The 26,324-nt window shown below is 37.1% G+C and overlaps 1 protein-coding gene across 3 annotated transcripts in view; it reads right to left on the bottom strand.

Annotated features, from left to right (window-relative positions):
• Xkr9 (XK related 9) overlaps positions 1-25,081 on the bottom strand; it is a 29,591-nt gene extending 4,510 nt beyond the window's left edge. The window contains exons 1-3 of one of the 3 annotated variants that reach the window (XM_042666487.1): positions 24,973-25,081; positions 19,423-19,961; positions 1,510-1,727 (exon numbers count right to left, since the gene is read on the bottom strand). In XM_042666487.1, the coding sequence (XP_042522421.1) occupies positions 1,510-1,727; positions 19,423-19,694 (490 nt within the window). In that variant the 5' untranslated portion in view covers positions 19,695-19,961; positions 24,973-25,081. Of the gene's footprint in view, positions 1-1,509; positions 1,728-19,178; positions 19,199-19,422; positions 19,990-24,972 lie in introns of those variants that run through there. The other 2 variants (XM_042666494.1, XM_042666503.1) reach the window with 2 other exon arrangements.
• Positions 25,082-26,324: the final 1,243 nt, after the last annotated feature.

Here is a 26,324-nt window from a genome sequence, read left to right as displayed (position 1 = left end):
TTTTTAAATTTAATTCTTAGGGCTTGTTTCTCCCCACATGCCCATAACAGCTACTTAATTTTTCAAATGTAAGCTTTATTTTCAGTTTCCTGCTCTATAATTTAACATAACCATTTCCTTCCTTAAATATAATACTTATACTTGCATCTTTATACTTTCCATCTTGTCATTTTCAAAACCCTAATGACATTTTTTTCTATTTCTGTTCATTTATACTCATCAACTGTATATCTTTTGGTGCTATAAAGCATTTTTTTAACAATTCATTCTTCTTGGAAAACTACTTGTGAAAATTATTTCAGGCCTGAGACAAGGTGGATTCCTCCAGAAGAGTTTGTTCTTCCAGACACCTGATGGTACTATCAGTATAGGTAAACTTTAAGCTCTGTTTATATGTGTTTATAGCTTTCCACTTGTTATGGGGCAGGGGGAGAGGGCAGAAGGCAGCAGTAGTGATGTTTTGTTTTGGGAGTGAGACAACACAATGTGAATATTGATTGCTACCGTTACATTTATGACTTCAGAGGCACATTTTTCCCTGTTCTACTCAGCCTCAAGTAATATTCCTTGAAGTCTCTGGGACATTTACTCAGAGAAGGATGACTTTTCGAGTCTTTGATAGATTAGTGGCTTACCACCAGAGAGACATCTTCCTTATGAAGAGCCAAAGTGTTGTCTTCTGTCTTCTTTGGTAGGTCATGAAAACTGATACCTGATTTATAAGATTTAATAACAAAACAAAACCTTCAAAGTATAAATGCCCTCAGAATACTACTTAGCAATGTGGCATTCCCCTTTCACTGATTGTAGCAGATATTTGACTTTTTAAATGTTTTACCTAATAATATATTTTCAGAGGAAGCCTTGACTAAATAATACAGCCTTTTAGTGGAAGACTTGATTCAAAATAACCTAAGTTATCTTCTAAACATCTTCTAGTTATTGATCTTGCTAATCTACTATTCTAGTATGCAATTGCGTTGCTCTTCTGTATTATATTGATTTTACTCTTTTACTCTCATTTTGAGAAAAAAAAATTACATCAGTGTGATTTCAGAAGGTATAGGGATAAAGGACATGTTCATTTTCTGAATTACTTCATTATGAAACTAGTGGTCTGCAACAACTTATTTACCAATTTTTTGTTATTAGACAACTGGGTTGTTTTGCATTTTTGTTATTTTTAATTTACTTACTTCACATTTTTACTCCAAGAAATATCTATCACCAGGTGTCTGGTTTATAGGAGCTCACTCCTATAATCTTAACTACTTGCTGAGATAAGAAAGATCTTGATTTGAGGGAAGTCCAGGCAAAAATGTTGGTAAGAACCCTCCCCCCTCATCTCAACCAATAAAAAGCTGGGTACATGATGCATACCTGTCACTCCCTTTTCAAAACAATAATTCCTTTTTGAGGATAAAAACTTCTAAGCCTTTTCTGAGATGTATACAGCTGACATAAGACCCCTGCAGCATTCACCTGATGTGGGTATTAAGAAAGACTTACACTGAATGAAATTCATTTCACCATGTTCCAACAAGATGTATAGCTGAAGAATAAGTTGCGGGCAACCTTCCAGGAAGGTCTCAAATAGCCTGAGCATGCTCAAATCGGTCACTCTATCAATAACTTCATGCTGCTCAGTTTGCTCTTCCACGAAGTGCTGAGTATTGCTGGTATATTTGAAAGCCACCTGGTAACCCTTTTTTAAAACAAACCAGTACCTGCAAAGTAAATATGAGAATTCATTCACATATTTTTTAAAAATTAAATTTTAAATGATGCATAAGAATATAATTAATCATTATATGTGGTGTCATGAATGTTTCAATGCACATATATATTTCAGCTTAGACATATTTATCACCTTATCTGCCACCTCAAATGATAAAGGCAGTGATGCTTCTGGCTCAGCTTATTTTAATAGTTTCATAATGGATCTCTCTAGTTCTACTCTTAGTATCCAATAACCTATTCTCAGCACAGCACTCAGAGTTCTTTAAATGTAATTCTTATGTCACTCTTCTGGACATAATGTTCCCTTAATTTCCATCACATTGGATAAAACCCAAAGTCATTACCATATCATTACCATAAGACCCTCAATAACATGCTTCCCCCAAATACCACTACAACTGTCTTTCCATTTCATTTCTCTCGCTGGTTTTTCTTTTTCTTTCTTTCTTTTTTTTTTTGCCACTACATCTATGTAGAACTATTCTAAATCGCACATATATGAAGCTGGTCCCTAAATTTCATTCATATTTCTATTCAATTATCATTTCTTCATTAAAGCCTTCCAGAACACATCATCTAAAGCAGCATCTCCATCAAATTCTATCTCTTTACTGTATTTTTTTTCATATTACTTACCAAACAACACATTAATGACTAAGCTCTTTATATATTCTGGATATTAATTCTTGTCAGATGAAGACTTTTTCCTATTCTCTATGCTGTCTCATCACTTTAAAAGTTGTTTCTTTTGGTGTACAGAAGCTTTTTAATGTGATGCATAGTCATCTATTAATTTATGCACTTATTTCCAGAGATATTGGAGTCCTTCCCATTCAAGAAATAATTGTCTGTGGCTATGTCTGGAAGTAATTCCCCTATTTTCTCCACTAGTAGTTTCAAAGTTTTAGGTCTTAGTTTAGTGTCTTTAATCCATTTTGAATTGATTTTTATACAGGGTGAGAAACACTAGATCGATTTTCAGTCTTCTATTTATCATTAGCCAGTTTGTTGAGAAGGCTCTTTTCTTAAATGTATGTTTTTGGCATCTTTGTTATAAATAACATGTAGCTGCATGGCCCTACTTCTGGGAATTCTAATCTATCCCATTGGTTTATATGCCTGCTTTTGTGTCAGTATCATACAGTCTTGATTGCTATGGTTTTGTAGTATAATTTGAGGTTTGGTATCCTGATACTGACAACATTGTTCTTTGGCTATTTAGGAATTTCTGCACTTTCATATGACTTTTTTGACTATTTCTTTCTATTTCTATAATGAATGACATTGGAATTTTGATGGCTAGCACACTGCTTCCTGTAGACTAATCATGTCCACAATATTAATTCTACTAATGTAAGGACATAAGGGACTTTCCTTCTTCTAATGTCTTACTCAATTACTTTCTTTTACTTTTTTTAGTGCTTTTGAGTTGTCATTGTAAAAGTTCTCCATCTCTTCAGTTAGGCTTTTTCCTATCTTTTTCTTAGGCTACTATGATAGAATTGTTTTCCTGATTTCTTTCTCAACATGTTCATTACCGGTGCATAGTAAACCAACTGATTGTTGTATGTTGCCTTTGTTTACTTACTTTGATGATAATGTTTATCAGGTTTTCTGAAAAAGTCCTTGGGATCTTTAAATACAGAATCATATCATCTGTTATAGGAACTATAGAATCATATCAAAAGGCCTAGAAATTGATCCATTTCTTCTGTATGTTCCAATTGACTGGAATATAATTTTTAAATATTTCCTAATAAAACTCCAAATTTCATTGGCATTTGTTGCAATGTCCTCTTTTTCATCTCTATTTTTATTATTTTAGGTCAAATCCTTCTTGCTTTTGGTTAGTTTGGTTAAGTTTATGGCTCTTGCTAATCTTTTCAAAGAACCAAATCTTTGTTTTGAGGATTCCTTGTATGTTCCTTAAGTCTCTATCACATTGATTTCTACCCTGATCATTATTTCTTCCTGTCTACTAACACTGGAAATTTCTTATTCTTGTCTTTCTAAGACCTTGAGGGACAACATTAGATTCTTTGAGATATTTCTTCTATTATAATGTAGGCACTCAGAGCTAATGAATATTCTTAGAATTTCCTTTACTATATGCAGTAAGTTTTGAGTTATTATATTTTCACTTTCATTTAATTCTAAGAATAATTAATATCCTCCTTGATCTTTTCAATAAATCACTGATCATTTAAAAGTGTATATCATAGCCAGGTGCTGGTGGCTCACACCTATAATCCTAGCTACTCAGGAGGCTGAGATCTGAGGATCACGGTTGTTGGAAGCCAGCTAGGGCAAAAAAGTCCATGAGACTTTTTTTTTTTTTGGGGGGGGGTCCAGTCGTGGAGCCTGAACTCTGGGCCTGGGCACTGTCCCTCCGCTCTTCAGCTCAAGACTAGCACTCTACCACTTGAGCCACAGCGCCACTTCCGGTTTTTTTTCTTTTTGCTTATGTGGTGCTGAGGAATCGAACCCAGGGCCTCAGGCATGCAAGGCAAGCGCTCTACCACTGAGCCACCTTCCCAGCCCCATCCATGAGACTTTAATCACAAATTAACCACCAGAAAACCTGAAGTGGTGCTGTAGCTCAAACTGGTAGAGCACTAACCTCAAGCACAAAAGCTCAGGGACAGTGGCCAGGCCCTGAATTCAAGCCCCACCACTGAAAAAAGGGGGAAAGGGGAGTAAATAGAAGTGGGGGGGTCTGGACTCCTTTTCTTGCATCTGGGTACTACACACACATACATGCATATATCTAGCTGGTGGGCACCTGTGCATCTTTGGAGAATTACCTTTGTTTTCTTTGGCTTGTAGCCCCACTGGTAGGTATTCACCTTTCTCTCCCATTTTACTCAGTGTACTGAACGAATTACGTTTCCCTAGTGGCTAAAGATGTTGAATTTCTTAAAATATTTTTTGTTGGTTATTGGTTGTGGATAATTTGGCCCATATTTATGAAGTATAGATAATTTGATCCACTTCTCTTTTTCATTTATTTTTGCTTCGTACTTGCTAGGCAGGCACTCTTCAGCTTGAACCATGCCTCCAGTACTAATTTGGCTTACTTTTATGAACTATTCTAGTTTTCCACTTACTTCTCACTATTTGTCTCAGTATGTTGCCACTTCTTGGGCTAAAGAAATATAAAGAGAAAGAAGAAAAAACAATCTGCTTATCTGGCTGACATCTTTTACTAACAACCAACCTAATTCAATTTTTTCCTTTTATTCTATCTTAATTATTCACATATACAAAATGCTTAAAATTAAAAATAGAAAGTACAAAAAGTCTTATGGTAGAAAACTTAGTCCTACTCCCTTAAGCCAAAGACTTGCTTTCACCATGACCATACGTCACTGTTACTAGTTTCAAATGGACTTTCTAGAATTTCCTGATGAGTATGTAAGCAATTACAAACATCTTTACACTTAAAAATACATCTTGGAGCTGAGCATGGGGAGCTTATGCCTGTAATTCTAGCTACTCAAGAGGCTGAAATCTGACGATTGCAATTTGAAGCCATAGAAGTCTATGAGACACTCATCTTCAATTAGCTACCCAAAAAGCTGAAAATAGAGCTGTGGATTAAGTGGTAGAGCATTAGCCTTGAGCACAAAAACTCAGAGACAGCATCCAAGCCCTGAGTCCAAGCCCCATGACCAGCAAAAAAACGAAAACAAAAACAAAAACACCTTGGACATCTTATCTCATAAAACACGTTCTGGATATGTATTATTTACATGTGTACAAGTATAATAAATTTCATGAAAGAGAACTCCTGCATCTAAAAGTATACAAAAGTATGCTACATATTTGCAATAGAATCAAACTATCTTCCACAGAGATTGTACCAAACCATACTCTGATCAAAGTCTGAGAGCATCATTTTCCTATGCCATATTATCACTGGGAATTTTACAAATTTAATAGATGAGGAATAATAACTCAGTACAACTTCGACTGGCGTTTTCATTATGAATACGGCTTAACATTTTTTATATAACTCAAGACCAATTTATGTTTTCTTTTGTATAAGCTATCTTAGTTTTTTCTATTTTCCTTTTGAATGAATGATTTTCTACATTTTGACTTTCAGTTATTGTTTGCTTGTTTGTTTTCAGTGCTTGTTTGTTTGATTGCAGTGGTAGAGTCAAACCCAGGACCTTGTATGCTAGGCAAGTACACTACCAATGAACCACATCCCAACCTGGAAGTTTCTAAACATTAGAGAATTCTGTCTCTATCCTTTGTCTCCTGTAAGTTACAAATATATTTTCTTGTTAACAGTTTTTCTTTTGGCATCACTTTATTTTTGTTTGGAGAATTCTACTTTTGTTTACTGACATGCACTTAGTTTATAGTCAGATCTACTTTTTTTTTTTTTTTGGTCATGGGGGCTGAACTCTGGGCCTCTTCAGCTCAAGGCTAGCACTCTACCACTTGAGCCACAGTGCCACTTCCAGTGTTTTTCTGCTTATGTGGTGCTGAGGAATTGAACCCAGAGCCTCATGCATATGAGGAAAGCACTCTACCACTGAGCCACCTTCCCAGCCCCCAGAGCTACATTTTTGTAGGCTCAATATTTTGAAGCCCACTTCTCTGAAATTATGAAGTAATTTTCCTATGCTTTCTCACAATACTTGTATGGGATTTTATCACATTAATTATTTGATTCCACTGAAATCTTTTTAGTTGTCTATTCTCTTCCCTGACATATAGCCCAAACACGGTATCTTCAATTGTCTAATTTCTAAAATTCTAAATTGTCTAAAGTTTTTTGGGCCTGGGCACTAGCCCTGTGCTCTTCAGCTCAAGGATAGCACTCTTACCATTTGTGCCACAGCACCACTTCCAGTTTTCTGGTGGTTAATTGGAGATAAGAGTTTCATGGTTGTTCCTACTTGGGCTGGCTTTGAACCACAATCCTCAGATCTCAGCCTCCTGAGTAGCTAGGATCACAGGCATGAATCACCAGCACCTGACTAAAGTTTTTAAAGTTGACTTAAAAAAAAACTTTACTATTACTGCATATAGCAATATAGCAATGCTTGCTTCCTACTCATCCTAGACAATTTCTAAATTCTGTAACCTATCTAGCATACAGAGAAAAACATTTTTCTTGTCTTTGAAGGTTGCATCTGGAGGGATAAAAATGCTGTGCTGGAAATAAAATTATCTCAGGTTATCTTTCCAGATAATCCTGTGGAATGTCATACTATGATTATGGGAACTGAAGAAATAAAATACAACATTTTCAAAGCTGCCTCATGTATATCTTTATATTTACATTCTAAACTTTTTCTCCAGATTATGTGTATGGTAGTGCATACTATGCATATTTTATTTCTCTTTTTCAATTTTTAAAAATCTATTGTATAGGTGATGAACAGGGTGCTTGCATTTACATGAGGAAGGTAATGATCACATTTCATTTTAAAGATTGTTACCCACTTCTCATTTTCTCTGTAGAGTTCAAGCCCCAGGACTGGCAAAAGAAAAAAATGTAGAATGTGAAATATTTTCTTTCTTTCTAAATGTCTGCCCTGTTTTCCTGACACAGAAAAAGAAAAAAGCCTGCACAGGGATGTTTATTCAAAACTGCCAAAACATGGAAGCAACCAAGATATCCTTACATAGAAAAATGGATAAACTGTGGCATCCAGATAATGAAATGTAGCACTTAAAATGGACTATTGAGCTAGAAAATGATATGGAAGAACTTATTTGCATATTACTAAGTGAAAGGGCCAGTCTGAGATACATTCAGCATTATTCTAGCCATCTGACACTGACATCCTATGAAAGACAAAATGAGGAATCAGTAGAAAAATCAATGGCTTCTATGGGTTAGCAAGGATGCAGAAATGCATAGGTAGAGCCACGGGGGTTTTTAAAGCATGAAAGTATTCCCTATGACACTATATAAGCACATATTTTATCATATACTTCTCAAAACTCATGGAATGTGCAACACAAAGAGGGAACTCTAATGTAAACTATAAATTTGGGGTGATGTCAATATGTTTATTGTAACAAATGTATCTTTGAGGATTTATTGTTGGAGGATTTAATTTTTTGAGTTCCAGGTATATTTTAGATTAGATGGTTATAGGACTGTGGGTTCATTTCTGGGTTTTCAATTCTATTCCATTGGTCCTGAGGTCTGTTCTTATGCCAGTACCAAGCTGGTTTGATTACTATGGCTTTGTAGTAGAGTTTGAAATTTGGTATTGATATTCCTCCCGCACTGTTCTTTCTGCTGAGGATCGCTTTTGCTATTCAGGGTCTTTTATTGCTCCATATGAATTTTTGGATTGCCTCTTCTATTTCCTTGAAGAATGAGGCTGGAATATTGATAGGTATCTCATTGAATTTGTAGATAGCCTTAGAAAGTATTGCCATTTTCACGATGTTGATCCTTCCAATCCAGGAGCATGGGAGGTTTTTCCGCTTTCTAAATTCTGTTTTTATTTCCTTTTTCAGTTTTTTTAAAGTTTTCATCATAGAGGTCCTTCACTTCTTTGGTTAATTCCTAGGTATTTTATTTTTTGTGGGGCTATTACAAATGGAGTTGCTTTCCTGATTTCAGCCATGCTTTTCTCATTGTTGGCATACAGAAAAGCCATTGGTTTTTGAGGGTTAATTTTATACCCTGCTACTTTGCCAAAGTTTTGAATCAGCTTGAGCAATTTGGGAGTGGAGTCTATGGGATTCTTTAAATACAAGATCATATCATCTGCAAAGAGGGAGAGTTTTACTTCATCTTTCCCTAATGCAGAATGCATATAATAAGGAAACCTCATATATTATGTCTGTGGCAAGGGGATTAGGAAGTATACAATAACTGTTCTTTCTGCTCAATTTTGCTTTAAGACTAAAACTGCTCTAATTTAAAAGGAAGGATTATATGACTTCAGGATATAAAGTAAGAGTAATCAAGATGGTATATTTTTTTCCCAGAGATATGATTGTCCATGTAAAAAGTCATCATAAAAGCAAGCCCTTTATGTTTCTTCTTACCCTTCCAACTGTGCAAGAATCCATGAAATTAAAACTAGCCCAAACCAGACATTAGTGGCTCACACCTGTGATACTAGCTATACAGGCTGAGATCTGAGGATCACCATTCAAAGACAGCCCAGACAGGCAAGTCTGTGAGATTCTTATCTCCAACTAACTACCAAAAAGCCAGTGGCTCAAGATGTGCTCTAGCCTTGAGCACAAAAACTCAAGGACAGCTCCTAGTTCCTGAGTTCAAGCACCAGAACTAACAACAACAAAAAAAAGAGTCAGGAGCTCCACAAGTTTGCATTTTATAAGCAATATAGCAACTGAGGTCTGTTAGTATTATCCCCACCTCTGGTCCTCAGCTCCACACAGTCCTGAGCTCCTCCTTGCTCCAGTTCCCTCCATACAGTTGGCCACTCCCTCTCTCCACCCAGACCCACCTGCGCACACATCTACCTCACTACCTGCCCCCAGACTCACTTGCCACTTTGGGTAGGGACAGACACCACGTGCTCCCTCTCCTGGGAAATATGGCTCCTCTAATAAACCTTATACTAATCTTTCTCTTGTGCCTGTTTGCCTCTGCATGGTCCCCTGGGATGATCGTGAAGGATTAGAGATGATGTGCAAAACCCAGCATAGATTCCCCGGTGGATTTGCCTTCCCCTTCCCTCCCCCCTCCCCCACCTCACCCCGCCCCCCCCACCCACTTCAAATGGGTGTTTGACCAGCTTCCCTGGGACCTAGCCCACAATCCTACATTGCTGTCACTAGAGGACCACCAAGGTTACTTTTTCCTGACCAAGCACTCTACCTCCTACCCATCCAACAGTGGCTAATTCATTCCTACTCCAAGGTAAGTGACCAGTTAGGCCGGAGATCCAGATTTCCGATTTATGTATAGGCTACCAAGTCTTTGTGAGGGCTACAGAGCACCCCACCCCCACCCCCAGAGCAAAATTACTTGGCACCAAGGCTGGATCTCACTTCAAGGGCCTCCTGTGGCCAAGGGACCCAATGATTGAGTGACAACTCTAATCAGCTGTTGAATCCCCTTTTTAAGGGACCAAACTGCACTGTCAAGGATGCTCAGCAGAAAGCTCTTTGATTCCAAAGGTCATTTACCATGGGAAGGACACAACTAAAATTCTTTGCAATCAAATTTGGCCCCAAATTTGAAACTCCACTTCTGTGAGTGCTTGGGCAAAACTACCCCCCTCTCTCTCCCTCCTTCTCTTTCTCCCTCCCTCCCCACTTTCTCTCTTCCTTCTTCTCCCCACCCCCTGCCCCCCTAAACTCTGCCTACCTATAAAACTACTATTCAGAATACCAGTTGGTATGGGTGGGATGAATATACCTGCTAGCAAGCAAGCTCTGGAATATTGCCCAGCTAAAGTAATTTGGTTAAAAGTTTCTCTTAAATATTGGTCATCCACAAGAATACGATTGACAAAAATATCTCTTGCCACTACAAATTCAGGAAAATGTAGGCTAGTTTTTATTTTCCATACTTTAAGATCTTTATGCACAAAAAATATATATATATGTAAACTTGTTAAAAGGTTTGAGACCAAAGGTCTCAAAGGATTACTGCATTGTTTTAAAGAGGAACTGGTTTTCTTGTTAAGCATGGAGATTCTGTTAAATTCTGTGAAATCTTGAGTTCTCTCTAGCATTGACCATGTGGCAGATAATAGAGAACTTTAACAGGAGCCTTCTTGGCATTGTGGTAGCTCAGCTGCTCTTTTGCACCAATTTGATTTTGTGCCAACTTGACTTGATTCTGTGACCCTCTCCCCTGACCTGACCAACCCAGGCACCATTATGGCATGCCATGTGTCTCTATATGTCCTGTCTCCTGTCTACTGAAAAGTTTTGTATTGTTGGCAAAGTTTTGTTTTGTAACTGACCACATGGTTCCATCATAATTAGACAAATAACACTGCTAAACTTAAAAAAAAAAAAACCCTAAACAGCTGATATAAAAATCTAAGCACACCCTATGATTTGTGCACAAACATGTCTATTTGTCTATATGTAAAATATGTAAAATGGTCATAGTTGCAAAGATACCACGTATTCTGCTTGCTAAAAGATCTTTGTCAATGGAAGCTGTGATTTAATTTGAGTTGCCTTGAAAATTCTGGGATCACGTGACTACAAGCCAAATAGAAAAAACAGGCAGGGGGTTGGGAAGGTGTCTCAGTGGCAGAGCGCTTACCTTGCATGCATGAGGCCCTGGGTTCGATTCCTCAACACCACATAAGCAAAAAGAAAAAAGCTGGAAGTGGTGCTGTGGCTCAAGTGGTAGAGCGTTAGCCTTGAGCTGAAGAGCTGAGGGACAGCGCCCAGGCCCAGAGTTCAGGCCTCCACAACCGGACCCAAAAAACAAAAACAAAAACATGCAGTTTTTAAAAGCCTTGGGAAAGGAGTTTAAAAAAAATAGTTTCCTTTGAAAAGTAAATGAAGTTGGTAATTAAGTTGGCTGTGATTTATGTCATTCCTTATGTCCATCTAAGCTAAAGTTAAATGTTGTACATCTGATCATGACTAGTAAAATAAGGCTATGGTTTTTTTACTCTGTTTTCTCTCCTGTGCACCGATCAATTCCCTTTAGGATCAAGGGACCAAAGTGATTCAGGATGTAGTTGCTACTATTCATGGGAAAATGCTATGGGAACTAAATAAAGTTGTCACCAGTGGGCACCAGCCTGCAAAAGCAGTGTAAACCAGATCTTTAACCAGTATGTGCAGAAATTTTGCAGGAAAATAATGGGAGCTGAGACATCCATACATGCTGGGGGACATTACTGTAGCCTAACCCCGATTCAGGCCTTGCTCCATCACACTTGACCAAAGCCTCCTGATTGAGGGTGAGGATTACTGTGGGGAATGGAATGCAAATCAGGATGATGTAAAGGTCTGAGCTACAGTGTGATCTGTGTTCCCTTCCACCTGTTGGAAATGTTAATCTCCACAAGACAGACCATAAAGGTATGTGACCAAAGAATGTGATTTGATTTCTGTGCTATTCTGCAACTGGATGTATTTCTAAAAGGCAAAAAGATGCTAAATCTAGATTCTTGGTACACTGCTAGTGCTTGTAATTGCATTAAAGAAATATCCACTATTTGAGTTCAAAATTCCCTAAAGGTAACTCAGACTACAGAAAAAAAAAAATGGCCATTTTAAACCATAGTCCAAGAGGTGTTACTGGGTGTTACCCAGTGTTTCAAAAGGGCATTTAAACGTAAATTAAAGTGACTTTGGGAAAAGGGATTTAAAATGGCATCCCCTTTGTAAAAATTTGGGAAATAGAGGGGCTGGCTTTCTAGACAAAAAAAAATTTAAAGTAAATTGTTTCAAAGTAGTAAAAGATAAACTAGGATTATCAAAATTGATTGTTTAATTGCTATTTCAGTTGGCCATTGTAAGTTTTTTTTTGTTTTTTTTTTTTTTTTATTTGAGAACATACTGTACAGAGGGGTTACAATTACATGGGCAGGATAATGCATACATTTTTTTTTGGTAACAGCTTCCAGCAGGCCCACAGAGAGGGACAGAGGAGTCTTACAATTTTGTCAGATGCAACTGTGGCCCTTAATAAGTTCCAGGTAAGACCATGCTTATAAAACTACTTCCAATGACCACCTTCATTGGTTTTGTTGTTGTTGTTGTTGGGGGTTTTTTTGTTTTGTTTTTTGGGTCTGGTCATGGGGCCTGAACTCTGGGCCTGGGCGCTGTCCCTCAGCTCTTCAGCTCAAGGCTAGCACTCTACCACTTGAGCCACAGCACCACTTCCAGCTTTTTTCTTTTTGCTTATGTGGTGCTGAGGAATCGAACTCAGGGCCTCAGGCATGCAAGACAAGCACTCTACCACAGAGCCAACTTCCCAGCCCCACCTTCATTGTTTTTAACTGGGGTAAAATGGCCTTTTGTAAAGACTATTTGGTCTGAGAACCAAGGTTCAAAGCCAGCCGAGGCAGAGAAAGGTCCCTGTGAGACTGTCATCTCTACTTGGCCAGCAGAATGCTGAAAAGTGGAGCTTCTTTGGGGTTCAAAGTGGTAGAGTGCTAGCCTAGAGCTAGAGAGCTGAATTACAGCACTCAAACCCTAAGCTCAAGTCCAGCGACCAATCAATGAAAATGCCAAAGGTGCATTTATCCCAGCATGGAAAAAGACACTCCTGGGACCCTGGCAATTATGGAGTGTCAAAAGGCAGTTACAAGCCACTGCTTGAATGGCAGAGATGGTGTCAGATCACAGAGTCACTTGTGCTTGATCCTTCAAAAATTGATCAGTGCCAGGAGGTCATAGGAAAGTAGATTGTAAGCATGCCTTTCTAATGTCCATGTCTGTCTACTTCATAACTTGGCAGGGACTTGCCAGTCATCTGTGGTAGTGGTAGTAAAAAGCTAAGGTTGTAAAAATGTGGGGAATCCCACACTTTAAATCCCAAACCCCCTGTATCTGCTCAAAGCCCTAATTGGCAATGGCTTTTAGGCTGTCACCAGCCACAAAAATTCATATGTTAAGGAAAGAAAGTTTGTGGACCTGAAATTATGTCCCTACTGAGATCTGATTAAAGGCATTGTTAAGGTCAGCTTTCCTCAGTCACCCAGAAACATGCTTTTGCAAACCAATGTGCTAAACAGGCTGCACTGCTATAGCCCAAGCAAAGTTCTTTATATTTATTAAAGGTTAAATGTTGTACATAAGCCATTTTAAACTGCCAGAGGCTGCCCAGAGGCAGCCTAGAGTGGTACCTAGAGTGCCAATTAGTTGCAGTTTGAAAACATCTACTCAGTTTTGTTATTATGAAACTCTGGCAAGTAATTGTTAGTCAATTGTTAACAGGTTATAGGTAACCTCTGTCTCCACTGATCTCCTTGTTGCTTTAATTGGAAATAAAAAGGGCTTTTGTGACAAAGACTCCTTTCACTACAGTTCAAAGCCAGCCCAGGCACAAAGAATCACTCTAAAACTTCATTTCCTGACTAACCAGCAAAGAGCCAGGTGGGAGGCATGGCTTAAGAGATTCTCACCTCTAAGTAACCAGCCGAAGGCTGGAAGTGGCATTGTGAGTCTTACGTGGTACAGCATTAGCCTCGAGCAGAAGTTCTCAAGGACAGTACCCAGGCCTTGAGTTCATACCTTTTGAATGCCAGCTGGGACAAGCTATCCCAGCAATGAGCACTGAGACCCCCTGGACAAGTTCAGTCCTGACAACAGAAAACTGTGGAGAAGAGTAGGAGGATATAACATTCTAAATGGAGTCACTTTACACTCGCCCATTCAAAATTAATCAGAGCTGGGAGATCAAGAGAAATAGTTGCTTGCCCACTCAATATCCATACCTGTCTACCTTCTAACTGGACAGAAAGTTACAGTCTTGCCTTTGTTGCTTACTATTTGTATTTATAGTAGCCTCTGACTGATTACTCCCAACCAGTCCACTATGCTCTCCCCTACCCAGTTGCCCAAAACCCTAGACATCCTCTTCCTGCCCCAGTCCAGTTATTCCTCCTTCCTTGTAATGGGCCACACACAACTGGGCTTATGCTCCAAATGGAACTTTTCTGGCCCATGGCCAGTGTGTGTCCTCCTATGTCATTCACACTAACTAAACTTAACACCTTGTCAGCTTTTTGCCTGACCTTTCCAAAGTTTTTTGTTTTTTTTTTTTTCATTCATGAGGCCTAAACTCTGGGCCTGGACTCTGTCCCTCAGCTCTTCAGCTCAAAGCTAGTGCTCTACCACTTGAGCCACAGTGGCACTTCTGGCTTTTTCTACTTATGTGTTGCTAAGGAATCAAACCCAGGGCCTCATGCATGCAAGACAAGCACTCTACCATTGAGCCATCTTCCTAGCCCCACCAAAAGTTTCTTTTAACAGGATAATAGCCCCCCAACCAGGATACCACCTGGGAACAAGTCAAGGCCATCCTGTTACTACAGGCAACCAGAGATTTCACTTACACTGTCCTGCCTTGCCCAGTTCAGACTTGGACCCTAAAGACACCAGCTCCAGGGCTCCTCAACATTCCCAGGCCAGCAGGAAGTAGCCAAAGTAACCCATGACACCCATTGGCTCCGGTACCTTGAAAATCTCTGCTACCTCCCCATTAGGTTACTGTTATCCTAAAGTAGGAAAATTCTTACTCCTCTGCCAGGATATGGAGAGCCAGATGCCATGCTATGTCTCCAATCTGAGACAGAAAAGGCAATCTCAGGTCTTTGCTAGCCCCTTCTGGGAATCAGTCTCTCCCTAGCTTGTTCCACTCTTGGGCTGCTAACAGCAATTTTTGCCTTTTACTAACTGTGCCTTGCATTTTAGATAACTATTATCATTGAAAAGATGAGGATCTTTACCAACCAAACTGTCAAGCAAATGCTTCTGGGATGGTATCTGACCAAGCAAAAAATCAGGGACCCCTGACTATTTTGCCCCTTTACAGCAGGAAGTAGCTTTAGAAGAAATGATCTCCATCCATACCCCCGGGCTGGTACCCCTAGCTAATATTTTTATTAAACAACAAAGCTGGGAATTTTAGTATTATCCCCACCTCTGGTCCTCAGCCTTCTCAGTCCTGAGCTCCTCCCTGCCCTAGAGTTCCTGCCATACAGCTGGCCTCTCTCGACCCAGCCCCACATGCACACACACATACCTCAATACCTGCCCCCAGACTCACTTGCCACTTTGGATAGGGACAGACACCATGTGCTCCTTTTCCTGGGAAATATGACCCCTATGATAAATCTTAAAATAATCTCTCTCCTGTGCCTGCTTGCCTCTGCATGGTCCCTGGGATGGTTGTAAAGGATTACAAGGACAACCAAAGGAAGCTAAGCCTTTGAAGCACAAATTAGGAATTCTTTCAACCAGCTCTGTAAGTGGAGCTGAAATAGTCCTGATGCTCTAAGTCCTATAGGGCTCAGCTTGCTCTCTTTGCACTTTCAAGGAAGGACAACTCACACCAAAGAAGCAAAAACATAAAAAAAAAAAAAAAAAAAGGGCTCTCCTGCCAGTGGAAATGTGGGTAGTTGTGTGTTTAGCAGGTTGAAGCTCTTAAAAATAAAGATTAGTGGCTCACTCTTGTAAACCTACTCAGAAGGCTGAGATATGAAGATCATGGTTCAAAAACAGCCCTTGGCAGGGAAGTCTGTGAGACTCTCCAATTAACTACCAAAAGATGGAAGTGGAGCTGTGGCTAAAGTGGTAGAGCGCTAGCCTTGAAAAAAAAACAGCTCAGAGACAACCCACAGCCCTGAGTTCAAGCCCAAGGAATAGCACACACACACACACACACACACACAGATAAATAAATAATACTCTTAAGAATAAGCAATTCCATTGATGTGTACTAGAAACAGATGATGTGTGATTAGACAACACCATTTTGGTTGTTTCCATTCTGTTGCTATCACTACAACTAAAACTCTTTCTTGAAGGGAGGACAAAGGTTTAAGTCAGCACTGATTTATGATTGTGCCAAAGCACTCAGTGCATCACTGTTGTTTTCTTAAGCTGTTGTTAACACTTCATTTTAGAAAAAATTAAGTTGATAAATGTCCTTAGCAAAGTCATAGGACTAAAATAAATCCATATAAAAATGAACTTATTCTCTATGCCAGCAAAAAATAGAAATTTAAATTAAAAATAAATTCCACTTATATTTATATGAAACATTTAGGGATAATTAAAACAAACTATGTATACAAATTATCTATACTACTATGTATAGAACTAGAAATCACTTCACAGAGAATTTAAAGTCTAAATGAAAAGAGAGAAAATATTATGAATTATAAGAATAAATACCACTAAGGTTTCATGTAGAACTAAGCATGTTAATGTATTTAAATTTTTAAATGAGCAGCAATGAGACTGAAATCTAACTCTTCCAAAATAATACAAACCAAAAGACAAGAGAATACAATACACAGAAGGAAAATAACTACTCATCTAGTAATAAAATTTTCAAACAACAAAAAATGAACAGATGTCACCAACAGAAACTCAATATAGATGAAATTTTTAAAGACAAACGTCAGAAAGGCAGAAAAAAAAAAGGATTCTAGGGAAGCTCTGAAATTCAAGAAAGAATAAATGCAAACAAAAATTAACTGTATAAAAAGAATACTGCAGTAATAATATCACCTAATAAGGAGTTAAAGTAGAAATTAAAACACTACCAACTTCATTATGTAAATTGGGGACATGGTTGCGACGTGGCACATGGTAAGTGTTTTGAGGTCTTAATTATCAATGTTGAACAGTAAAGATTTTGTTTTCCTTTACATACAGAATAATTTTAAATTGCTCACTTAGTATATCTGAAGCAGAAGAATGCTCCTGCAAAACCCAGAGAAACTAAAAATGAGCTGATAATTCTATACATGCTTGTTGCCTGAAGGTATTTGCTGATTCTTTCACTCAGGACAAAAGTATCCGAATTTGGCCTTTTCAAAGGGCTATTGTTAGTAAACAGAGAAACTAACTTTAGTTTTAGAGATTTTGCCTAACTGTAGGACATCAATCTCAATTTTTTCCCCTAAGACATTTGCTTAATGTTGAAACTACAGGATGGCAGTTAAAAGCTAAGTGGAGAGTTTTTGAAAGCAAGGTAAAGGTGCTAGCAAGCTTATAAAAACAAAGAAATAAAGGCTACTGTTCAGGATCTATGAAGTAAGGAGGCTGAACTTTACTATAAATACTTAGCAGAGAAAAAGAAAACAACATTGTCCACTGCCTCTATGCTTTCTATACACAATGTCTGACATTCTATCAAAACTTACTAAGATAAAAAAGTTACTAAAATTATTCTGAGACACTAAAAACCAAACTTCATCTTTCATTTATAATACAATTAATAATTATCTTAAATGTATCAGTTAAAATACCAGTGAAATAGTTCTGTAAATGTGACATTTTTCACTGACAGAATGGCAAATAAACTTATTTACTATATTTATAAACTCACTGCATGAATAATTCTTATCCTTCACATATTACATACTTTTCATTAACAAAATACTCAGTAAATCTTACTATAAATCTATTTAGTTACCAGCACATCTACTCTGTTTTTTTTTCCTTCTCATTGAGATGTGTAGTTCCAAAAGTGACTTCCAGTATTAGTAACTGAAGTTTCTATTCTGCTTCTGGAAAACCTACAAACATCTTTCTTTCTACACATTTTGTTTCTCTTACCGAAGTAAAACATATATTAAATTAAAATAGTCTATTAATGAATCCGGAAAATTCTGATAAAACATATTTTGAATTAAAAGTCTATTAATGAATCTGGAAAATTCTGACAGTACAGAAATGGCTCATAAATACCAGCAGTGAAAAGCAAGTAACCTTTGTTCTACTTTGCAAATACAAGACCTTTGCACATTCAACTACCCACATACAGACAGATAGTTTCCATTTGGATTAAAGAATAATAACGCCAGTGATCAAAAGAATAACCTTAATACTATAATTTTTTAAAGATAATGAAAAACAATGTGAAAACTATGAAGTTCTACATTAATGTAATGTCATTATTAAGTACTAGAATCAAAGCTTAGAATTTTTTAAGTATTTTCAAGTAATGCCTATAACTTTGCTACTTTTAACAGGATAAAATAAAAAATTATTCTCTATGTTAGTGTCTAAGATAACCCAAATTCAAAATCTAACTATAAAAATAGTGTATTATCCTCTTCTATAAATGTCTTTGATATTTCTCTTTATTTTTAAGATGTACATTGTTTTTAACAGAATAAGATCCCAAAGTAATCATTAAAATGTCATGAATTGGTTATATGGAGAATTATGGAATTTCAGGCCTAGTAAGAGTCCATTGTAGCTATAAAATAAGGTTTTTCTTTGGGGGTTTATTTTGTCTTTTTGTGCCAGTTTTGTGGCTTGATTTGGAGTCTGGGCTCTAACTCTGCATTTGTTTGCTCAAGGCTAGCTATCCACTGATTAAGCCACAGATCTACTTCTGGCTTTTTGGTAATTAACTGGAGATAAGAGTTTTATGGACTTTCCTGCCTGGGCTGACTTTGAACTGCAATCCTCAGATCTCAGCCGCCTGAGTAGCTATTTTCACAGATGTGAGCCACTGGTTCCCAGCTTAAAGTAGGGTTTTAACAACATAATTCTTATAATTTCTTTGAGTTGTATATGACCCTGTATGTATCTAACTACATGACCACATTGATTATAGCATGATTATAGCAAAAATTTCATATAAATCAATGATAAGAAAAGTAAGTACTCTGTAAAAGTTGCAAGTGTTGGGTTACATTTACACTATCTGGCTTAAAATATACATAGAAGATAAAATTGAGTACATTATCAGAAACAATAACTTAATTAGCTAAGTTAAAATAGTCTACTAAGTTAGATATGGTGGTACACACCTGTAGTCCTAGCACTTGGGAAGCTAAGGCAGGAGGACTCCAAGTTCAAGGCCAGCCTGGGAGATTATGAATTTGGAAAATTATCCTAGTATGGTAATTACTCTTATAAGTACCAATAGTGAAAAGCAAATCATTTGTGCTACTTGCCAATAGGAACCATGGCATAATTGACTATTCATACAAAAAGGTAGTTTCTGTTCACAAAAAGTCACAGTATATATAAGTGGTCAAAATGTATTCTCACCTTGTAAAAACTCCTCCTTGCAGGCAATGGAGTAGAAGAAAACAATCTTGACTTTCTTGGTCTGCTGTTTTTAAATCATCCTTAAACCAAGTATAACTAAAACACTGGACCACAAGAGTTCCAAAAAGCATGAAGCTTAATATTAAAACACCAGAAACATATTGTCCTTCATGGAAAAACCTAACAGATGCACAGATGTCCACAATTAAGTCAGTTATATAGATTATAATGCCAAGAACTGACATCATAAAATTGCATTTTGTGTATTTCATTATGAATGACTATAGACTTTGGTTTCCTGGCTATCTCCTTTCTTCCTACAAAAAATGTTTTTAAATGCTGGAGCAAGTACCAGTGCACCTTTTGGTACGGCACTAGATTCTAATTTTGATCCCTAAATCAGTTTAGAAACTGAATTTTATGAAATTGGAATACTAAAGCCAAAAGTTAACTTTTCTAAATCTCTAATCCAGTTCCAATGCTGTAAGGCCTTCCTCAATCTTCTGTTCCTCAATTATCTTCATTACAGATGAAAATACCTAAGATGAAACAAAAACAATAAATCTCTAAAACGTGTAAGTATAAATGTTTATACTTGAATTTTAAAGTATAAAGATTTATTTACACTAAAGAATTAGATTATACTTATGTAAAAATTACCAGGTTATAAATGGTTAATTATAATTATACATAATTATAAATTATAAGTTAATTAATATTTAAGTATGCATTTAATAAAAGCTCTATTTTTTCCTAAATATATTATCATATATATAGCTATTATATTGGGAAAAGTAAGTCTCATAAATATATTTCTAGCTAGGAAATAAATTATGATACATCATAATAAAGGGTATAGCATGTGTCCTTTAAAAAGGATGAAGTAGCTTTTAACTGACCTCGGGTCTCTAAGATATATGAAGTGAACACAGTGAGTACTGGAAAGATAAAAACAGCATTTCTAACTTCATAAAGAGTTTCAATGACTAGAGGAAATGTATATACAACTAATGACCATTAACATTTATTGAGCACTTCGAATCTGGCAATGGCAAATGTATAAAATGCCCACATTTAACCAAATTTAGGATATAAATATTATTATTGTGAACCATGTTATCTAAACATGTGCTGAGTGTAATCTGTAGACAAGATTTGTCTGACAAGTATTTGTTTCTGTCAACATTTCACCAAAAAAAAAGATTTCTGTCAGCTATTAAAAATTAAAAGATCTGCTATTCTACACTACCATTTCTTCATAAACAATGACAGCTACCTATTTCCTTGAAACATAGAAATAATGGAGTTATTGTGAAGATTAAGAGTTCTTAATCTTGTATGAATACAGTATGTATGGTTTGTGATCTGACTTTATATAATGTTAAATGAAAAAGCACTAGGATATGATCTCAAAGCTTTGAAATCACAAAGGAAATATGACTAGAGAATTTTTTAAGGCAAAAGACCTATACTCTCTAAAAAGGAACCTGATGCACCGTAATTATAAACTGACATGTTTAATTGAAACCCCTTTGTATGACCACTTGAAGTTTTGTTTTGTTTTGTTTTTGGCGGAGGGGGGGGGGGTCTGATCGTGGGGCCTGAACTGTGGGCTTGGGCACTGTCCCTCAGATCTTCAGCTCAAGGCTAGCGCTCTACCACTTGAGCCACAGTGCCACTCCCAGCTTTTTTCTTTTTGCTTATGTGGTGTTGAGGAATGGAACCCAGGGCCTCAGGCATGCAAGGCAAGCGCTCTACCACTGAGCCACCTTCCCAGCCCCTTGAAGATTTTTTAAAAACAAAAACAATTAATTCTTAGCTGTGTTATGGCAGAATGGACTTACAGCATGGAATTCACCATTTTTTCTTCATCTTTTTTTTCTAACATGATAAAGAGTATACCATTTCCCCTCAAAATTTATATTTTGAAACCCTGACTCCAAAATATTACAATATTTAAATGTAAAGTTCTTTAATAGGAACTAATCAATAACATATGAGGTCTGGCACAATAATTTAATTAGACTGGTCTCTTTCTAAGAAGAAGAATACCTTGGCATGTAGCTCAGTAGAAGTGAACTTACCCAGCAGGGGTTTAATCTTCAGCACAGAAACAGACAGAAAAAAAGAAGGGGGGAACAAGGGAAAGAGGGAAGGAGGGCACGAGCAAGGGAGGAAGGAAGGAAGGAAGAGAAGGAAGGGAGGGAGGGAGGGAGAGAAGGAGAGAGAGAGAAAGAAAGAAAGAAAGAAAGAGAGGGAGGGAGGGAGGGAGGGAGGGAGGGAGAGAGAGAGAGAGAGAGAGAAAGAGAGAGGGAGAGAGAGAAAGAAAGAAAGAAAGAAAGAAAGAAAGAAAGAAAGAAAGAAAGAAAGAAAGAAAGAAAGAAGGAAAGAAAGAAAGAAAGAAAGAAAGAAAGAAAGAAAGAAAGAAATTAGTAATATATCATTTTACTTAGGACTTTCAGAATTTCCCATGTGCCCTTTCCAACTAAGTCAAGGAACAATAAGCTCTGCCTTTGTGGAACTTATTTGCTAGTATACATAATTAACAATAATAATACTGAATAAATAAATTGAAACATTATATCAGATGATCAAAAGTGTCATGGGAAAAACAGCATCATAAGAAGAACCAGAGTGGAAGGAGAGATGTGTATATCTTGGGCTGCAATTCTAATTAGTTGGTCAGAGCAGAATTCGCTAAGAAGCCAGGTGGATAGATTCCAAATAAAAAAATTTCCAAGTAGAGGAACAGACGGATTTCAAATCGAATGTAGAAAAAACAAATTTCCTCCAAAAACAAAAGTTCCATAAAATATTGGCAGATTCCTTAACATAGTTCTATTGGTTATATTTAATGTGTACCCAGATCCTGTTCAGTTATTATTAAAAATGCAACTTAGAGTTGGGAGGGATGTGTGAGAATATTGAAGGAGGTGACATTGATCAAGACACATTGTATTTATAAACTTCTTTTGTTGAATGACAACTCTTTTGTACAACTACTAAAGCTAATAAAACAAATTTGAATGTAATTTATAGCTAAGTAGTCATGCCCATAATCCTAGCTACTCAAGATGCTGAGATTGGACGATAATGGTTCAAAGATGGCCCAGGCAGGGACTGTGAAGGTAGCACAGTGGTAGAGTGCTTGCCTTGAATGCATGAGGCCCTAGGTTCAATTCCTTAGTACTACACAAGCAGAAAAAAAAGCTAGAAGTGGCACTGTGGCTCAAGTGGTAGCCTTGAGCTGAAGAACTGAGGGACAGCGCCCAGGCCCAGAGTTCAGGCACTACAACTGACAAAAAAAAAAAAAAAAAGATGGCCCAGGCAGAACGGTCCTTGAGATTCCATCTCCAAAATAACCAGCAAGAAGCTGGGGTAGAGGCATGATTCAAGTGGTAAAATGCCAGCTATGAATAAAATAAGCCAAGAGAGAGTACAAGGCACCAAGTTAAGCTTTGCTAGTGAGGAAAAATTCATATATAGAAAAATAGAAAGTAGTAATAAAAGGTATCATTACAGAATGTTAACTATAAGTTATACTTTATTGCATTTAATTCACACTCACAAGTCCCTCTGGAAAGGGTATTACTGGCTCCATTTTACAGACTAGAAAACTGAAAACAGAGATACTGAGTATTTATTGTTTATATGAGTAAAATCTGCTTGTTTTAATAAATAAATAAAATCTGCTTGTTTCCAGTATAAAACCACACAATATAATACATAATCTACAAAGGAATGACAGAAAATACTAATATGACACTTTGAATATGACACCTGTGTAGAAGTCTACAGATTAGAGGAAGACTAAAACTATATTATGATTTTCTGTAGAAAAAAGAGGAAAAAACATGATTAGAATTTCAAAGAAAGAAATGCTAAATATTTCTTTTTTCTTTTTTTTTTCTTTTTGTCAGTCATAGGGCTTGAACTCTGGGCCTGGCCCTGTCCCTCAGCTCTTCAGCTAAAAGCGAGCACTCACTGTTCGCAATAGCTAGGATATGGAAACAACCTAGGTGCCCCACCACAGATGAATGGATCCAAAAATTGTGGTATCTATACACAATGGAATATTATGCAGCCATTAGAAATGACAAAATAATGGCATTTGCAGGGAAATGGATGGAGCTAGAAGGAATCATGTTGAGCGAGGTAAGCCAAGAACGAAGAGACAAACGGTACATGGTCTCCCTCATAAGTGGATGCTAAATCCAAAAGGTTAGTGATACGACAAAACTAACAGGACTTAAGAAACAAAGAACTCCCGCTCATCTGGTTGAACCACTACTAAATATCCTCATGCTGCTGATCACAAATATGGTATATAACATGTGAACACTGTTATATATTACAGACTGTGGTAGACAATTTGCTCCAGGGAAGTTAGAATGAACTTGTGACTTTGAAATTATGTAATCATTTAATCACAATCAAAAAAAAAAAAAAAAAAAAGAACCTCGGGGAAGGGAGGGAGGGAGGGGATGGTAGGGGGAAAACAATGGAGGGGGTAACAATGTTCAAGAGGAAGTGTACTCATAACCTCACTCATGTAACTGTAACCCTCTGTATAGTAGCTTTACAATAAAAAAAAAAAAAAAAAAAAAAAAAAAAAAAAAAAAAAGCGAGCACTCTGCTGCTTGAGCCACAGTGCCACTTCCAGTTTTTGAGTGGAGATAAGAGTCTCACGCATGAATTTTCCTGCCCAGGCTGGCTTTGAACTGAGATCCTCAGATCTCATCCTCCTGAATAGCTAGGATTACAGGCATGAGCCACCGGCACCCAACTTGAAATGCTAGATATTTCTAAGCAAAATTTAACTCATTTTCTAGACTCTTTTCAGCAAAACTGTATAATCTGAAAAGTTCAAGAAAGTAAAACTTGACTAAAATGCGAACTCAACTTTTACATAAAATTATTTTGAACATAAATAACTTAAAGTTATTGACTATAATACCTAAGCCGTTTCTGTATGTGCATTTCTTAATTGCTTTACTATAAAGAGGATTTCCTTTGCCTAAAATGAGTAAATAAAACAGCAATGTGTGACAAGTTTTACAATATGGGAAGAATTATTTCCACAAAACAGAATTTATATTATTGGTAGACAATTAGACTCTATAGCTTAATCTCATATAATAATGTTTATATATCTAATTCAGTCAGACAGAACATAATTCTACCAGGAAGGAACCTACATAAAAAGCTAAATATAGCAGCTCTTTCAATAGCCACAGTTTCATAACTTGTATTAAGGTTAACATTTCTATCTCTACAGGTGATCACCATTCCAAAACCACATTAAGATAAATAATGCCACCTACAAAATTTGGCTATTAGGAGATTCCTTGTACTTACTGATTTCATAGGACAGTTTCAGTCTATTTTCATTCAGAGGTCAACCCACTTATACGACTACCTGGCTGCCAGCCAAAATATATATAGCCTTTGCCTCCTGTACATAATGTCTCTGACATAGAGCTGATATCTGATGAAATAAAACCTGAGCAACTCACCATCAGATTCAACTCGTATGAAATATAGACTTACTTGTCAATCCAAAAAGTCTTCTTTTATTCAAAGTCCCTTCTGGAAAATCTTCATTTTGTGAATTCTTTATTTCTTCTTCATTGAAGACAAATATAATCAAAGAGCATATACTCCAGTAGGATCGAATACTAAAATGAAACTGAACTCACCTGTTACTCACAAGTCGTATTTCTAATCTAGTGATAAGAGTCTGTATCATCATGACCTGTTTATAATTACCTCATTGGGGAAAGAATTGCCATGGTTTCTCTCATAACTGAATAGATCCCAAGCTTGCTCCACTGTAGTAAATACTTGAGATAAGCAACTTGCAAAAACTAAAAGGTTAATTTTGGCTCTCAGTGTTAAGAGTTCCCAGTCCATTCTGTAGTGGGCCCACTGCTTTAGGTCTCTGGCATAGGTCTCATGACAGCAGCAAACAGCAAAGCAAAACTGCTCACCTCACATCAGGAAGCAAAGAGAAGAAGAAGACCAGGAACCCATAATCTCCTTCAAATAACCTGAAAACTTCCCACCAAATCCTGTTGAAGGTTTCACTACATCCTATTATCACTATAGAATAAGTATAAGCCTTGAACATATAGGCTTCTGGGGAACATTCCAGATCCAAACTATAGAAATTCCCACAATAAATAGGGTATTTCATCTTCCTCAAGGTTATTTATTATCTAGAATAGCCACTGCCTACCTGACAAAATGCTTAGTAATCCTTTAAGAGTAAGCTAAAAACCCACACTTTTTCCTTGCATTCTTTCCCATCGTTTTAGTTGTATTTTACTGCTAGAATCGACCCACATATACTTATAATAGGGTCATATGTCTCCATAGTTATGACTCGCTAGAAAGAAGAAAACTATCTTATTCATTTTACCATCTCCTAATATGTCTACTGTAACACTTTGCACATTATAGTAGATAATAAAGAACAGGGAATGTGACTGAACAAAATGCAAAATCTTTATTCTTATCCTATAACATCCTTAGTAGCTTCATGACAGTACTGTTTGTTGGAAATGGGGTCTAACTTTTGCCCCTCTTGGCCAAGAACCAACCTTCCCTATCTTTGCCTTCTGGGTAACTATAATAGCAGGCTTGTGCAATTGTGCCAGGCCTTGAATATTTTTTCAGTAACTCATAGCACAAATTTTTAAATGGGAAGAAGTAATTAATTCTGGAGTAGTTAATACTTGGACAATTAAGAAAAGACTGTACAAAGAAAAACAAATCCTTCACAAACCCAGCCTATTTCCCTGCATAGGTGGGTAGCACAGAGAAGGAGGCCATCTTTTTTCTCCACGCAGAACAAGTGCTGATGAAAGGTAGGAGGGATTGAAGTAAGTAGGACAGGTCTG

Source organism: Dipodomys spectabilis, unplaced genomic scaffold, assembly GCF_019054845.1.
Source record: "Dipodomys spectabilis isolate Male_0828 unplaced genomic scaffold, ASM1905484v1 ptg000015l, whole genome shotgun sequence".
In the NCBI taxonomy this organism is placed as follows: Eukaryota; Metazoa; Chordata; class Mammalia; order Rodentia; family Heteromyidae; genus Dipodomys; species Dipodomys spectabilis.
This window is presented reverse-complemented; position numbering and strand designations above follow the sequence as displayed.